Consider the following 17,205-nt stretch of genomic DNA (forward strand, 5'->3'; position numbering starts at 1 on the left):
GGTGTGATAGTGCAGGATGTAATACTGTTCACAGAACTTTTCAGGAGTTTGTTACAACTGTTTGATTAATTCTGGATTAATAAAAATTCTCGAAGTCTTCACATACTGAGGGATTTGACAGGAAACAGTCTTGATCTCTGCTTGCTTAAATGATTCTTAAAAAAAACACAAAACAAAACAATAATTTCAATTGATTTGATCTTCAGTGGAATTTCATATTTTTTTAAAGTGTTTTTTGTCTGGATTTGGAGTATGAAAATCTAATTTCTGTTCGCATCTCTTTTTCCTTAAGTACGTTTCAAACTGTGCAGCTGCTCCCATCACACCTCCTACCACTCTGAGTCAAAATGAGACCAAGTCTCAGGTCAGTCTGGAGCAAGCAGTCTCCCCATTCACCCGAGCCCCCTTGAAGCACTCCAAGCTGTGCAATGCTTTCGCTAAATCTGATTCTGGATTTCAAAGCTGTGCTAGATCTCAGAAGTGGTCACATCTGATGTGCCTTATGCCTGGTCTCTAAACCATGGTCCATGTTCTCCAGTTGGAATGCCCATACTCTTATTTAATCACCTCCTCCCAAATATGGGGTCATTGATCCCAAAGACTATCTGGATGCTTGTCCCACAAGGGAAGTTATGCTGGCCCACACAAGGCAAAAGGGACTGAAGAAGTTGCACGAGACACTACCCACCCTCAGAAAGGATGTATCAAAAGGGAGGTTGGGACAGGAGCATCAAATGATAGCCATCAGTAGCCAAAATCTGCTTAACATCAGTAGTCTGTAGGCTGTTTGGGGTTATTTTTTTGCCTCCTGTCTTTGCAGCATCCTTGGCCATTCTCTGTGGCCTGACACATTCTTCCGCTGACTGCCGAGAAGACAGATCCACCTTCATCGAATGTGATGTCCAGGTCACGGTGGGTCCCTACCAGCAGCGAGGATCCGTGTCCTACCTGTACCTGTGTGAGGATAGCCGACCTCAGTGGCACCAGAGGGACAGCGACCCTTCCCAGAGGCGTTTGGCCGGACTTTTTGCCAGGTTAGCTCTGCTTCTCTCCAACATCTGAACAGGCCTATCCATGAGGAATATCCCCCAGAAAGCATTCCCCTGCCCCTGCCAAAAGATGGGCTGAAGAAGGAGATGATTGCTAATTCTTCAGCTGATTCCAGCAGAGCAATTTAGCTTTGAGACCACTAGAGAGCTCCGCTGGGTCGTGAAATTCATTTCTTGTGTCTATCAAAGCATCTCTAGACCCCCCTCCTTCCCTCCCACCTTTTTAAAGTGTTTGAGAGACATCAGAAAATCCATCTCGTAAACAGCCTGCTTTGTTCCTTCTTAGGTTTTAATATTTATCTTCTGATCCAAAGCAACATCTGGTGGATGCCAATGGGGAAAAAGATTAGGCATTATGAAAAGCAGAAGCCTTTTTTTTTTTCCCCCTCTCTCTAAGCAGCTTCATGAGTAAAAAGTTGCAGAGAAGATTCAGCATGCTGTGCAACGTTTACTCAACAAGGGTGCTCAAGTAGTTACTCGGGTTCTGCAAATCCAAGGCCAAGTTCCCAGGAGTGAAAATTGGTACCAATGCCTTTAATAGAGCTGTGGGGACTTAAACCTGCAGAGCCTCAAGGAGGAAGAGGGAGGCTTGAATTATGGAATAAACAGATGAATAGCACTTCCCCAAAGACACTTGAGCTCTTAAATAGAGAGTTTGAATATCATTGCAATGCGTTGCCCGTGCTTTGTTTAGATGGTGAAGGCATTCCTGACTGGTGCATGTTGGTACTGTCCAGGTACTTCAGTGAAGTTGTAGATATTTGATCCTCATCCTTATCTGGTCCTTATGCCACCGCCACCGTTGTCACCAGCGGGACAGCAGGGAGTCATCAGAGGCAGTTCTGGATGCCTTGTGTTGAGGGAATAAAACAAATTGGTGTTTACTGAACGAGGACAGCAGAAGTGACATTGACCAATTTTTTTTAACTTGTTTACAAAAAAGAAAAAAAAGTGGTTTACTCAGCTACAGCATCAGCCTGTCAGTCTGTCATTTCCTCCTTACCAGCTTTTGAGCTCTGATAAAATTGAGCTGGGCTTCATAGGGGATGAATGTCTTAAGAAATATGAATTTTTTTTCAGTTTAGAGAAAATCTGTGCTAGGCAGAAATAAATTAGTTTCTTATTGAGGAAGAGGAGGATAGAATTCTGTCCTAACCTGTCTTTTCTCCAGCAACCTGTGGGCCAGACAGTAGGAAAATACAGCTGGCCAACTGGTGTGTCCAAAGTCCTGTTGTGCACCAGTAATGTCCGATAGCATCCTGGGAGATAGGGAGGATGGTTTCACTGGGGGAGACAGGAATAGAGAGAGTGAGTGGAAAAACAGCCTGAAATTAAGCTGATTTCAATAGTTCTGTCGTTCCCACAATGATTTGTTTCAAACCAGGAAACCCTGGGAGCCTTGACTTGTCTTGCTAAGCTTTGCTTTGCTATCGCTAACATCAGCATAACCCCAAGCCAGGTAACCCACAAACTTGAGAGTGATGGGGCAGCCCCAGGTTATTGCTTTTGGTTATTGCTTTCTGCTCCCTGAGCATCAAAGTTGTGCTCAGCTCTTTACAGATAAAGATGCATCTGCGGTGGGTGGATTATTATGACGCTTTTCCTTCTTGCTCCTTTTCCTGGTGTGGGTTGTTCCAGTTCTGCTGCTGCAGCTGCTCCATCCTGGTGCCAGCAGGGTGAGTGGGTGGGAGGTCTGCACCTGAGCTGGTTATGTCATGACAATGGAGAGGGAAGTCAGGCAGTCTGTTTGATGGCTGCTTCATTATTGATCTTCACTGGTTTTTTTTTCCCCGATTTAATTTTATATGTCCCAGAAACAGGTTTTAACACTCCAGGTACAGGGAAATATTTCTAAATCAAATCAACTTTTTTTAACCTACTTTTCCTGCATTTTTCCAACCTTATTTATTTTTTTAATTGTTATAACTTTTCTACCTATTGTGTTCACACTCATCTAGTATTTAGAAATTAAAACTGGGGCTGCTAATGAATTTTCCAGTGGCTTGATGATTTTTTTTTTCCTGGTGTATGTGTCTCTAAACTGGGTCTCACTGAAGGAGAGTGGGGATAGAGAAGATAGTTGTATTTCAGATGAGTTTCCTGATCAGAAAAGTATGGGGAAAAGTAGAGGAAGAGAGGGTTTAAAGTCATTCAGATGATCTACCTCAGAGCTTTTGAAAATGTTTTCTGAAATTTCATTTCAGAAAAAAATTTGATTTCAAAGTAGTAATGGAATTTGCAGCAAAGTGAAAATTAGAATGATCAAACTAAAAATTAACTATTTGGGGAATTCCTGAAATAATACACATTGATTGCTCTAAGTAATAATTATAATGAACAGCAGTAATAAGGATATGGGTATGAGTTTTGCAGACATTCATCCCAGGATGGGGACAAAACTATCGAAATCATCGCTGACTTCACTACACATAATATCTTTCCTGTTTGTTCTTATTAGCTTTAGAGTGGTTTGAATAAAGCTTCTGCTAATGTAGTCTGTCCTAAAGCCTGTACTTTATGCACACAATGGCAAATGCATATTCCTCAGGAAAGGTGCAAATCTTACCATTCACGTCACTGGTGCATGGATACATCCCTGAATTCCATTTTGCCAACCGCCCCTTTTGTTGCATTTCCTTTAAACATTGCCATTTGTTACAGGCATCTAGCATCAGGGTTTCAGATGCGGTTGCTCGAGAACAGGGGGGAATTGGCTCTTTGCCTACAAGCAAAACTTGTTAACCTGTTGTAAAATGACATGATCGGAGATCCTCCCATTGACTTCAGTGGCTAGCGAGTTGGGCCCTGCACCGAGCCAACAGCAAGCCCCTTCTCCCTTTAAAACTGTTGGTTGTTTAAAGATGCATCTTTTCCTTGTAGCATGAAAAAGAAGTACTATGCAGTCTTGAAAGATAGCCCAGTCCATTGAATTATCGTACAGGACAAGAGCAGTTCTCAAAGTGTCACTATCAAAAGCGAGCATAGTTCCCTACGGCTGGCTTTTGATTATTGATACAGCAGAGGGAAAGGTTCATTTAAATATAGAAATAAAAATTCGCTGTTAAAAAGGTTCAGCTACTTGCAGAAGACTTTTTTTTTTTTTTTTTTGCTGCTGATGTGGCTGCGTCCTTTAACAAATTATCCTCCCGCTGCCCTGACAAAGGCCACCAAACCAAACAGCCCGTAACTGTACCGTCAGAGCAGCTCTTTGTTTGCACAGTGAGCTCTTGCATCCAGCCTGGTCTGAAAACTTCAGGTTCATCAAACTGTCCTGATCACCAGGCTCATGAGGAAGCTCTGGGTGGTGGCTTTCCAGCTGGGTTGATTTTGGTGGAAGTTAGCCTTCTAAGCCTCCTAAATTTGGCTCTCCAGAAAATCCAGTGAGATGAGGCTTTTGGGACACTGAAGACCTCTGCAAATCCTGGTCCTACAGATCTTATCCCCTGTTTTGTTGAACAAAACTCTTCACAATGAGGGTGGTGAGGCCCTGGCGCAGGCTGCCCTGAGGAGCTGTGGGTGCCCCATCCCTGGCAGTGCCCAAGGCCAGGCTGGATGGGGCTGGGGGCAGCCTGGGCTGGGGGCTGAAACCAGGGGAAGGATTGTAAAGTGGCACTGGAGTATCCCAAAGCCTGTAGAAGTAAATTGGGAAGCTTTCCCCTCACTTCGAGGGATCGTGGATCCTATAGCTCCCCATAATAAAACGCTACCAAAGTCAGCAGCTGTCAGCAGCGAGACCCAGGAAAAATATCTCTTCCCCACCACCTTTTCTATTACTTTTCTCCCCTGTGCAAGGGGAGGCTTTAGAGCAAATATCTGTTACTATAACTGGCACATATATCGAATCTGCTTAGTCTGGGCTGTTAAGTAACTTTAATTAATTTACTAAGTTAATGTTCCAATGCTAGCAACAAAGCATCATTGCAATCAGCTGGGTAGCAGGAATTGGAACCCCTAAATGAGCTCATTTTTTCACAGTTGGAATTAGGGACCAGTTAGCCAGTTGTGTGGCTTTTCCAATTTCTCCACTTGCCCTAGGGGAGTTGCAAGTTATTCATTCCCTATTGCTAAGTGTGAGTAGGATGGGGAGGGGGAGATGTGAACAAACCCTACCCCACGTAGGAGTCCATCTTTGATCCTAGCACTGCTGATTCCCTCGCTGTTGTCTGCACGTATCTTCCTTGGTCCTCGAATGGCATTTGCTACTGTTTGCAATAGTTTGGGGAAGCAGCAAGGCATCACTGAGAGATATTTACTGCATGTATTTTATTGCGAGTGTGTGCAGATAAAGGGGGGAAAAAAAACAAATAAACAATAAAAGAATGGAAACAAAATTACAGAAATTTGCAAAGTTTGACAAATGGTGGCCAGGAGTTGCCACAAGCTAATGGCTTGCAATGATTAATAAGAGTAAAAATAATTGCATTTCATTAAGATTGATGACACCCCATTTAACCTCCCTTCTCGTTTCAGCCCTAAAGTGGAAAGAGATGAAGTTCTCATCTATAATAGCTCCTGTAACATTACCATGGAAACTGAGGCAGAGATGGAGTGTGAGGGAGCTAATCAGCCAATTACCGCCAAGATTACTGAGATATGGAAAAACTGGGGCCAGAACACTCAGGTATAATCAAATCTTTTTTACAGACTGATTCAAACAGCTTAAAATTAAATTTGTAATATTGTGTACATTTAAAGGAGGCAAAAAAACCACACACACACACACACACAAAACAATTTAGGCTGAGCAGCAGCAATATATAATATTAAATGCTTTCCAACTTTGAGCAGCAGTTCTAATGCTGCGCAGCTGAATTAATGGTTAACTATGGTTAATCATGTATTTTATGAGACATAAATGAGCTTTACCTTATTTTCTGGGCAGCGGGCACCTTTTTTAACACTTTCCTTTTGTATATATAAATGCAAATTCTGTTCTAAGGGGGTTGTTTTCTGTTACTTGATTGGAAACCTTAGCCATGAGATACGGCGTTTCAGCTCTCCGGCAGGGACTTAGCGTTCAGCATTTGTGCAGCTCTGGTTCTGTTTGTTTTCTTCTCCTCTTTAGTATTCAAAATAGAATGGGACAGTCTCTCTGCTAGGAAGACATCCACAAAGCGTGTATTATAATATCTGTGATCCTGAAATAACATCATTATGAAGTTCATTTTCTAAAAACATTAATTATAAACCTAAGCCATCCTTTTAGAGTTCTTGGGGTGTCGCAGAGTTTTTGGGGGTGTTGAGCTATAGTACTGGGTTGTTCTTCTTGTGACAAGGAATTCAGAGCGGTGATATATTTGGCGAGTGTCAAATGTCCCTTTGCCATCATCCTTTCCTAAATGCACAGCTCCTGAGAAGTTGGTGGAGTCCTACCAGTGCAAGTGGGAAGAGTTTCACTCCTGACTTATCAGAATTAATGCTGTTTTTTTCCTAGTAAACCAAATTATCATGCGGTCTTCTTAGTACTGGGAAACTGAAGTTCGTTTGCTGAGTACTGATATTAAAGTTACCATGGTAATTCTTAACTGTCTGCAGTGAAAATTTGGTTGCTGTATCTACCACCTTAACCCAGAGCAGCTGCAGTGTCCTGTCCAAGTAACTTTGGTGTGTTTCCAGCATCAGATTCTGAAGCTTTTAATAAGCCAAGAATCTCTCAATACTTGCCCTGCAAATATTTTTTACGTGTATATTGCTACTGCAACTAAGCATCCTAAAATGCCATTGTTTTCTTCATTCTGTTCAAGAAAAAAACAAGCAAACAAACAAATCACAAGTGTTTTCATGTTGTCCTTGGCCCGTGAAGGAACATCATAGGTATCATACGTAGCCTGTCCTCTCTCAGCATTGCCAGCCCTCGTGATGCCCTGGCTCTCCATATTCTGTAGGATGCAGGGTGACTCCTCTCCCCTGTGCTTGCTAGTCAGCATTGCTAGCTCTCCTACCCGAAACATGCACAGCCATGGGGAAAACCAAGCCAAAAAATAAAAATTGCTATTTAGCAAGTGCAAGAGGCCAGCACGGGGCTGTGCTTAGGCCAGTATCAGATCAAATAGCAACAACTCCTTTCATTCGGATGTTCCTTACCAAATGTGCAAAGGGCAGCTCTACTGCCGTAGAGCCCAGGCTGCAGCGTGGAGGAGTTATCACCTACTGTATCGTCGGTCCTGTAGTCTCACTAATGAGGTGGTGACAGGCGGCCTTTTGGCTCAGGTGACAGCCAGAATAAGTTGTGAGTTTTGTCTCTGCTGTGTTTTTTCCACTCGGTGTGGGGGGAAAAGCAGAGTCCTGAGTGTCCTGCGTGAGTGAAAGGAGAGCAGGACGAAACCAGTAGTGCCTTTAGATCTGGGATTTGCTGCTGCTTAATGAACCCAGCAGGCATTTGGAATCATTTTATCCCTCTTCCCAAAACTGGCCTGGTGAGCAGAGGTGGATGGGTGGGGAGTTCAGATAAATGGTTTCAATTTTGGTCCCTTTCTAGCTGACAGCATCCCATGAAGATTTACGACCTGGTGCAGCATATGCATGCTTCACTGTAGAGGTTTAAATCATGTCATGTGAACTGGCCTTACCTTTCCAGTGGAAATAATGGTCCCCAGGTTCTGCACCAAGCAGTGCAATGCATTAATAGCACCACGTGCCCTAGGATAATGGTGCTATTAGCAGGCAGCAAAACTCTGCGTACAAGTAATGGGGCCGCATCTCTTTATAATAACATCTGGTACCTCTATTGCACTCTCGTGTAAGGATCTCAAAGCACTCCAAAACCAAAGATACTCTGCTCTGTGTTTTGTTTTCTACTTATTCTTCTGCTAATTGAATGATGCCCAGGCAGGCTGACAACTGAGTGAAGCCTTAGCACAGCCAAGTTTTGTGGGAGGTTGGGAGCAGAGATGTTGAGATGGTGATGGAGCAGTGTTAGCTCCAGGATGGCAGCAGAAGGGAAAAAAGTCATAAAAGAAAGGCCAACAGAGGCTTGTATTATCAAGAGCATGGAGGGAGAATTGATAAGAAAGGAGAACAAACTTGCTTTGGAGGAAAAATTGAATAAAACTCAAAAGGTTTGTCCTGGGACCTGGAGTCTAAGGGATACAAAGGTTAGGGAGAGGGTGTTTTTTCTTCATTCTTTATAAGACATTTATTAGGACCTGCCTGTAATTCTTAATGTAATGAGGAAGAGAATAATATGATCAGTTGGGATTTGGCAGGTAGGCTGGAAATGAGATGAACACAAACCGTGATGGGATGATGCTTTTAGCAGCCCTTTCACCAACAGCTCACAGACGCAGCCCGGTGGCATTGAAGGGGAATCCATGCATTAGGATCCTACTGTACAGCAAGTGCCAGAGACATGGCCATCAGCTTGATGCCTTCTTCAACCAACAGGAGCCTTGAACGGCATTTTCCTCTTGCTTGACTTCACAGAACAGGATCCAAACAGTGATTGAACTAGCCTGTGAATTCACCCTGGATCAGCTTTACTGAAAAGTTGCATTAAACAGCTAACGTAACTCATCCAGGAGTCAGACCTTAGCTCTGTTAGTTGGGTTTTGAATAATGGCATGCTGCCAGACAGGCACATTCCTCCATTTCTCTGGTCATATCCAAAGCATATTATATACGCTTTCGAGGTGTTTCCTTGCCCTCTGTTTGAATTGCAAGTGCACGTGGAAGCCATGGACACCAAAGTCACCTGCAGAGATTAGCAAACACCACGTGTTCTTCCTCTGTGAGTTAATGAGGTGGTAGTTTGAACTTCTTTAATTGTCTTGGATATAAGGAAGCTCCAAGTACTTGAGGGTCATACCTACAAACCCTTTGTTAGGTGCTTTTTTTTTTCTTTTATTTAACTTTTATTTTTTCCCCTTCATAAATATGTATAAAGATCTATTTTAATGAAAATATCTTAATTCTAGATACCTTAAATCTTGGATGATATGAATGAAATAGGAGGCTTAAGTCTGCAGAAAAGAGAGCTCTTCCACCTCTTATCACAACATACCTTTGCTCAAAAATTGTTCTCTTGCTCTCATCCAAATTAGAAGGTTGTTTTTTTGAAAATGCTGGGTGTCCTGTTCACCTTGTGCATGCTGCTGCCTTGAGTCAGTCACTTGGATTTGATGGTCCGGTTGAACCGCTTTGAAAATTTTGGGGCAGCATCCGCAGTCGAGGAAAAGAGCTGTGTTTTTTGGGAAGTGAGGCAATATTCATCCCTTCTATTCAGGTCTTCAAGCTGTTGCTTGCATGGCTGCGGTCTGAGCTGGACTCAGGTTGGAATTCAGAGGAACCCCCAAAATTTCTGTGGTTCTGCTGGCTGGAGACTTGTGACTTAGCAGGTTTCATCAGACCTGGGTTCACTAGCTTGGCCTTTTCCTGGGGCCTGCTCTGAGCCTGAATATCTGAGAGAACAGCTTTTATGGCCTTCTTTAGAAACTGATTCTGGCCCTTGCTTCGCTTTTTGAAGTACTTGCCACCATATGACATAAGTAGGTCACGCGAAGTAAGCAGCAGGCCTCTGCCCTACTGTTGTATTTGGCATCATTAGTGTTTGCAGCTTGCTCCATTGTTATCTTGGGAAGAGTTGTAGAATTATTTTTACATCTGTATATAATGCAATTTAGCCCACTGAAAGGAGAAGCGGAAAAAAAAGGAAAAAATTCCACCACTGATTGTATATCCCACAGGACTTAATTAGTTCACAGCTTCACGATACACTGGATAATAGAAAGATATGAATTAAATAATACAAGGGGAAATAAAAGTAGTTCTAATGCTCGCTCAGTACCTGTCCACTTCCACCTTGGCTGCATAATGAGATGTCAGCCACTGTGACACTGATGAGATATGCACAACACGCTGATACCACGCGTAAAGGATGCTCAGGGGAAAGTTTGACCAGGTTTGGATGTCTCCAAACCCATTATGCTTAGTGAGCTTTCAAATGATTATTCCGGATCACTGGACCAGACCTAATCATCGTGCCAGCATGCTGTTTGAGCAGAGTTTCCCTGCGCTGACTCCCCGTTCCTCTCCTGGCCCAGATGGGTGATGCGACGCTCATTGGAGGGCAGGTGCCACGTGTGTTAAGTCACGGGGAAGCTGAACTGGTACGCTAGTGAATCCTCTCCAACCCAGCCCTCGAGGGGTCCCTATTAAGAAACAGAAGGCTAATAAAAAATTACTTGCTAGATAAAAATGCCATCCTGGATTATGGCTCTGCCTGGCTATGCTGTGCTGACGTTAGTTTGTTTTTCAGTAGGGCACTGAGGGAAGGTCTTGAGATTTAAGAAGTAGCTTAGAGTATCGAGGAACTGTGAGTTCTTTGCTCGGTGATTGGTACTGGGATAACCGTTTTGTCTGCTTCTCAGAATTAAAAAGAAAAATACACAACAACAAACAAGCAAAGTCTGCATCTGAGAACTGCATGGTCTATTAAGAGACCTTTGCTATTCAAATTCTTAATGTAACCAGGATCAGCTTTCCAAATCCCATGTATTCCTCTGTATATCTTAGAATCTTTCCTTCCTTTTTTATTTTTCTTTCCTTTTTTTTTTTCTCCCTCCACTTATTTTCCTCATTAACTCTCTCTGGGTGCCATATTATTTTGAGGTGAGGACGGAGATGAGATAATTTTGTCTGCTGGAGATATTTGGTACTTTATATAGGTGACAATTCCTAGGCAGCATCCCAAGGAGCAGATAGGGCTCTCTGGCAGCACAGGGCACGCCAGCCATAAAGGGCTGTTACTTTATTTTTCACATCAGTGCTGTGCTGGATCTCCTGACCACATTGTATGTCTGTGAGGGTTACAGGAGATGGGAGGTGACTCTCCTGCAGGTCCAGCAGGCTCCTTGTGCTCTGCATGGTAGATGTGTGATGCTCTTTCACTCTCATTTTAGTGCCATCCTCATGTTGTATGGACATCTCATGGGTGAGCTTTGAGGATGGGAGGTTCATAGTTGGTTGCCCCTGCTTGTAGATATGTGTGGGCTTCAAGTTTATGGTCATATATGTCTGTGTGTATTTTCTGGTGTAAAATATATAAATAAATCCAGGAACTTCAGAAGGGCACCAGCGCCTAAAGGTGAAGATGGGGGTGTCATCTTTCAAGCTTCTTCATCCTTCATCTTCAGAAATGGTACAGCCCTAACACGTTCTCATTCCTATGCTCTGTCTCTTCGGTGTCCTTTGGCTGCCCATCTCCATCTGTCCTTTTTTTTCTGGAGCACCAAACGGTGCCAGAAAGGAAAATAATCCTCTCTCTGCCTTCTCCAGTGCTTCCCTTGGAGGAAAACCACTCACCAGTTTGAGGCTGGTTAAGCAGGGTATGAGTGAAATGTGCCATCTATGAGGATGGAGGCATCCCGGTCTGAGCAGAAGCCTGTGAATGAGCCCTGGCACTGTTTGCTCACAGCTGTGCCCATCAGTTCTGTGCTTCCTTGCCCCTAGTGCGAAGCCATGCCACCTGCACTGTCGTGGTATCGTGGGGCAGGATGATAGAAGGTGCTTTATCTTCATTTGCCCATACTGATTACGTCTCACAGAGGCCGGGGAAACAGTAGGCTCTGGCTACACGTTATCAGGGAGGATTTCTCCTACAGCTGCCTGGTGCACTGAGCTTTCAATAGGGCTCCTGGGTGCTTTGGCAGTGCAAATACCCTGCCACAATAATGCCACAAGGGACGGGGAGCCAGGAGGAGGACTAGATGAAACTTTTCCAAAATATCAGGTGTGTATTATTATTATTTTTTTAAATATAGATAGACACTTTTAACAACCCAGAAAGCCCCCCCCCCTTGCATCATTATGTTCTCTGTTGCTTAACCTCCTGTCTTCATCATGGTTATTTTCAGAGGCGGGGGCAGGAACATGCAAAACCAACTTAGATTTGCAGGCCTCGCAGAAAGGAAGTAGAGGAGTCCATAACAAATTAATAAAAATAAAAGCACAAAGCTAGTCTTGGGGTGGGGAATGCTATCAGAGCAGAGCGAGGGACCATCTGCAAGGTTGTTAAGACGTAGAGAACCAAGATGGCCTCCACAGTAACCACAGGCAATGTGAAGAGATAAATGGTTGACCCGAGCCCGTGTCAGGCTAGGATTGATGCCACTATCAGCCCTAGTGCCTTTGCAATGATTTTTTAAAAAATCTCTGATAGAGTGTGTTATCTAGTTACTGGCATGAGGGCAATGGCCTGGAGGCAGCAAGGAGGAGGGGGTGGGGGGGGGTGGGGGCTAGGACGAGGGAGAGGAGGAGAGAAAGGGGAAAGGAAAAAAAAAAAAAAAAAGGTCATTCCGGGAGGACAATCTCTGCTGGACTAAATGAGAAAATAAGGGCCTTGCTCTGGAAGGGGGAGGTAAATAAATAAATAATAATAATAATAATAAAAAAAAAGTGGCTGCTAGGTGTGCGAGAAAAGGATAAGCGAAATTGCTTCTCCTTCTTTCTCTTTCCTTTCCTGCCTTTTTTTTTTCTCCCCTTTTTCTTTTAATGGGATCGGCCTTGGGCTGCAATGGGAAATTTAGGAGATCTGCTTGTAGTGTTTTTTTTTTTTCTTTTGCTTTAACTTTTTGCTTCCTGATTTGAGGTTTAACCCTTTCCTCTTCTGCTGCCAGCTCAAAAAAATCCAGGGCTGAACTCTGTATTTTTTCTTCTTCTCTTTTTCCCCCATTTTTGAATAGCTTTTTTTTTTTTTTTCTTTCCCCCATCCCACTGTCTTTCTAGTGCATAAGACATTATTTCCTAAATTGCACATGCTTTTCCAGGGAGCCCTCCTCTCCCCATCCCTCTCGCTGTAGCACTGGAGGCCTGTTGGACGTTCCCCTCAAGATGGGATGCCCACCACCCCATAACCCACAGCACACCGAAGCCTTTCCACTCCTATTGATTCCGTATGAAATTAGAATCAAGTGGGAGAACCGCTTTCCTTCTTTCCCCCCCTATTTATTCCTGCTCCCCACCCTGGAAAGAAACACAGATTCAGAGTGAAAAGTGTCATTTTGGAGGCACTGCTGTGGGAGACAGAAAGCAAGGCTTCCCCTTCCCTCACCCAGAGAAAGCCTGGATTAAGGTCAGGAGCGTGCGGGGAAGCCTTTCTGAGGGACTGCGGGCAAATTTTCTTCATGCTTGCTCCCAGGCTCTTGCACAGTCTTGCTGCCACTTTCCTGTTTAATTATGACAGACTTTAATTGACTCCTTTAATTTCGGCAGGTTTGGAGGGGGTGGATGGCCTGTGGTGGAAGCGTGGCCCTGGTTCTCCATCTGTGGAACTTGCTCTTGATTTGGAGGAAGGGGCTGGGGGTGTTTAATGGCTGGGTCCATGCTGGGGTGCACAGCTTTGGGCTCTGGATGAACCGAAAGGGAAGCTTTTTCATCTCCCCATTGGGAATTTGATTGAAATGGCAGAGCTCCTTGGAGACACACACGGCCTGGACTTGTTCTTCTCCCAGGTTGGAGTGTGATTTAACGTGTGAGAGGGTCTTGCCCCTCCCTTAGGTGTGATGCGGGTTGAAGATGCTTTCAGGCAGGTCTTGCGTCCCTGACAATGTCCTCTGTGTCACCATCCGACTCCGTGTCCTCTTCCCAGTCCCAAACAGAGCAACAAGACCTGATGTTGCATGCAGGAATTTTCTGAGAAGCATGGTCCTACACTTGATGTTTCTGGGGCCTGTTTTGGCACCCAGTAATGGGCTGGGCAGTGTTTACCCTGTTTTGAAAACTGGGAGATTTTAGTAGTGTGGATGCAGTGGGGGAAATGAAAGGGCCACAGCTGGACCATGGGATGAGGTGCTATCTTTATATTGGTCAAGCATAAAGATTTGAGACTGGGTTTGACCATGGCAGTGGAGACAACTCCTGGCCTGAAGCACTGAAACGCCAGATTTGGGGAAAGGAGGATGTTTCCTTTTAGCCTTAAACAATAACCAGAGATTATTTTACTTTATTTGCTTATTTTATTTACTTATTTATTTTTGGTGCTTCATTTTAGGCACCTAAGGGTGCTGCACTGAGGCCCTGGTTGACATGTGCATTCCCAGTTCTGAACACAGTTAAAAACTACCCCTTGATGCCCTGGTTTCCCCACCAACATTAAAACCAATTGGATTTAGTCTTGCAGAGTGTGAGTGATGCGTGAGTGTCAGCATGTGAGGTGCTGTGGTGGCTCCATCTTGCTGCAAGTCTTTCCTCTTTACTGGTGGGTTGTTCCCAGACATTTATTCAGAACAAAAGCTTGCTGTGGATATACAAAGCTGTTGAGCTCTCGGGGATATAGACTCGTTTGGATAAGCACATGGGCTAGCAACTCAGGTGGTCTGGTTATAGAATCATAGAATATCCGAAGTTGGAAGGGACCCATAAGGATCATCAAGTCCAACTCCTGGCACCCACAGCTCTACCCAAAATTTTATGCCATGTGACTAAGTGCACAGTCCAATCTCTTCTTAAATTCAGGCAGGCCTGGTGCAGTGACTACTTCACTGGGGAGCCTGTTCCAGTGTGCGACCACCCTCTCGGTGAAGAACCTCTTCCTGACGTCCAGCCTAAACCTTCCCTGCCTCAGCTTAACACCATTCCTGCGGGTCCTGTCACTGGTGATAACGGAGAATAGGTCATCTTCCTCTCCACTCCCCCTCGTGAGGAAGTTGTAGACTGTGATGAGGTCCCCCCTCAGCCTCCTCTTCTCCAGGCTGAACAGGCCAAGTGACCTCAGTTATGACTAGACATGGGTTCTAGAAGGCCAGGATCTCCTTCCCTTTTAGTCTCTACAATATTTTCTGCTAGGCTGCAGTCTAGACATGTATTGCCTGTGTCATGTATGACACTCAATGTGAGGTGGATGGTGGCGTAAAGGCATCACTTCTACGGGGATGTAGCTCTGAAGAGCTGAGCTTGGTACCTGGCCATGCCTTAAGCCATAAGATCAGGCTTCCCATCCAGTCCACAAGAAAAAAGAATAAACTTTGGAGTTGGTGTGTGGTGTGTGAGGGACACAGTTGGGTTTTGCATCATTAAAAAAGAAAAAAAAAAGTGGTAATATCCTGAGGATAACAAAGACTTGAAAAACTTCTAGCAAGCTACCGGTAGTGATGGAAACTTAATCATCTTGTATCATTTCTTCTGCGTGAAGACTTTAGAGTAAGGAGTAAAATAAGTAATACTTTTTTTTTGTTAGTTTTTTTTTTTCTTCCTTGTTTTGTAACCACTGGTGTTATGGCAAAGTCTTTCCCCACTCTAAACAACATGAAAGAGGTGCACAGTTGGAGGATGACTGAATTCCTGTACTATTTCAGTTCAGAAACACTTATTAAGACAAAATAATTCAAAAAAATGTTGCAGCAGAAGGAAAAATCAGCATGTTAAAGCACTCTGCCACAGTTTATCTAAGAGCCTTCATTCTGCCTTTAACAAAGGGGTTAATTTTATGTGATTGCCAGTAAAAACAGGCTGTTTTCACGATGAGTTGGGCGATGGACTGAGTTAACAACCCCTTGGAAGTGCCAGGTGCGTTTCCCTGATTGGCAGCTCCGTAGGTGGAAACCCCTCGTTCCCAGCCCGTCCTTGGGAATGGCTGCAGAGCAAAGGACTTCGTTAAGGGATCATAAGGCTGCCTCATAAAAACTAGCAAACAATTACCATCCTGATGGGAAGGAGAGGAGGGGACCGAGTGCTCTGCAGGCCCCGTGAAGAAAAGCAGACGTCCCAGGGCAGGGAGGCATCAGGTGAGGCGGACGCTATAAACACTTTTCAGCGAATGCTGCGTCTCCTCAATAAAGAGGCAGTTAGCCTGTCTACGGCATTAACAAAATATTCCCAGTTAACTTCATGGGTGGTGCAGGGCTGGGAGCTGTTAGCTCATATTCAGTTAAATTTCAAATGTCAGAGCTCGTTAGCGGTGATTTTAGCCAAAGACAGTTTGTGAGGAGCTCAGTAAATTTGACTTCCTCGGATAAAATCGAGGCAAGAGATTGCCGCTTTGCTTATTGATTTATTTTCCTGCTTTCACACATCTTCTTTGGGCCTGGGGTTCTGATCAAGGGTCAGGCTCGGCTTTGTTCGCTTAGGGATTGTGTTTCTGTCTTTCACGCACACTCTTGTTCTTTCATTGTCACTTTAATTCTCGTTTATTTGCCTTTCCCCTCCTGACTTAACCTGTGTCTGGTGAGTGGGAGATGTAGATTTTGCTCTTGGTGTTGAGGACAGATTTTCTCCGAGCTCACCAGCAGGCCTGTGTGTGCATGGACATTCTGAATGGCTTTAGATGTTCAGGCTGACCTATGCAAAACTGAGGAAAGAGATGCAAAACAGCTGGCAGGGAGCAATTCTCTAAAACTGTAGAGATGGCTCACCCAAGGTCTGTTTTTCTCTGTTTTCCTGATCTCGGGATTTAACTTCTTGTTGTTTTGAATCCACCTATGCCCAACGAACTGGGGCAAAGCTTCAAAGCTGAGACGGCTCAGGCAATGTGGCAGAAAGTGAGATTTCCCATGCAGGAAGGACAGCACTCAGTGGTCACCAGCATGGATATGAGTTGGTTGATGTTCATTTTCACCTCTGGGAGATGTAGACACCACAGGGTGACAATTTTGGACGCATTCCTCCAGGTGGTGATAGCTAGCAGCGGGCAGAGCTTTGGGGTTTGCACCAAGGCACTTTATTTCCACCTCCTGCAAGTACATACTGATTCAGGTGTGTACCTTAATACGATGTCCAACTCTTCCTGAAGTCAAGTCTGCTTTTGGAAAAAGCTACCAGGCACCCATCTGCATCCTTAAGCACTTGAATGCATTGGGGTGTGGATGTGCCAGCAAAGCTCCTTGGGAATGGGACCCTGGATTTTATACCCTGCCAAGTGATTAACAGGCAGACAAACATGTGTGTGGGAGGGCAGATAGTGAAAGGCACAGCACATTGCAGGGGATCTGTGCTCCCAACAAAGATGAGCTGTTACAGCCCTGAAAGACAAAGGGATGGCTTTGTAGCCCAGACAGCAGCAGTTTGTGCTTTGAACTCAAAGGGCTCTCAGTTAGCCATGTGGCGTGTTGGTCGAGGGGTTCTCTCTCACGCTACTCTCTCATCTTGTTATCTGATTAAAATGAAGTTTGGGCTGAAATCTCTCGAAACGACAAGAGTGGCTAATGTCCCATAGTGTGTGTGATGC

At 44.4% G+C, this 17,205-nt stretch overlaps 1 protein-coding gene across 6 annotated transcripts in view; it reads left to right on the top strand.

The window, feature by feature from the left end:
* PKHD1 (PKHD1 ciliary IPT domain containing fibrocystin/polyductin) overlaps positions 1-17,205 on the top strand; it is a 266,267-nt gene that overhangs the window by 54,624 nt on the left and 194,438 nt on the right. For all 6 annotated transcript variants that reach the window (XM_083828669.1, XM_083828668.1, XM_083828667.1 and 3 more), the window contains 2 exons: positions 821-1,034; positions 5,520-5,670. In XM_083828669.1, coding sequence (XP_083684795.1) covers positions 821-1,034; positions 5,520-5,670 — 365 coding nt within the window. The remainder of the gene's footprint in view (positions 1-820; positions 1,035-5,519; positions 5,671-17,205) is intronic.

This window comes from Anser anser, assembly GCF_964211835.1.
Source record: "Anser anser genome assembly, chromosome: 3".
In the NCBI taxonomy this organism is placed as follows: Eukaryota; Metazoa; Chordata; class Aves; order Anseriformes; family Anatidae; genus Anser; species Anser anser.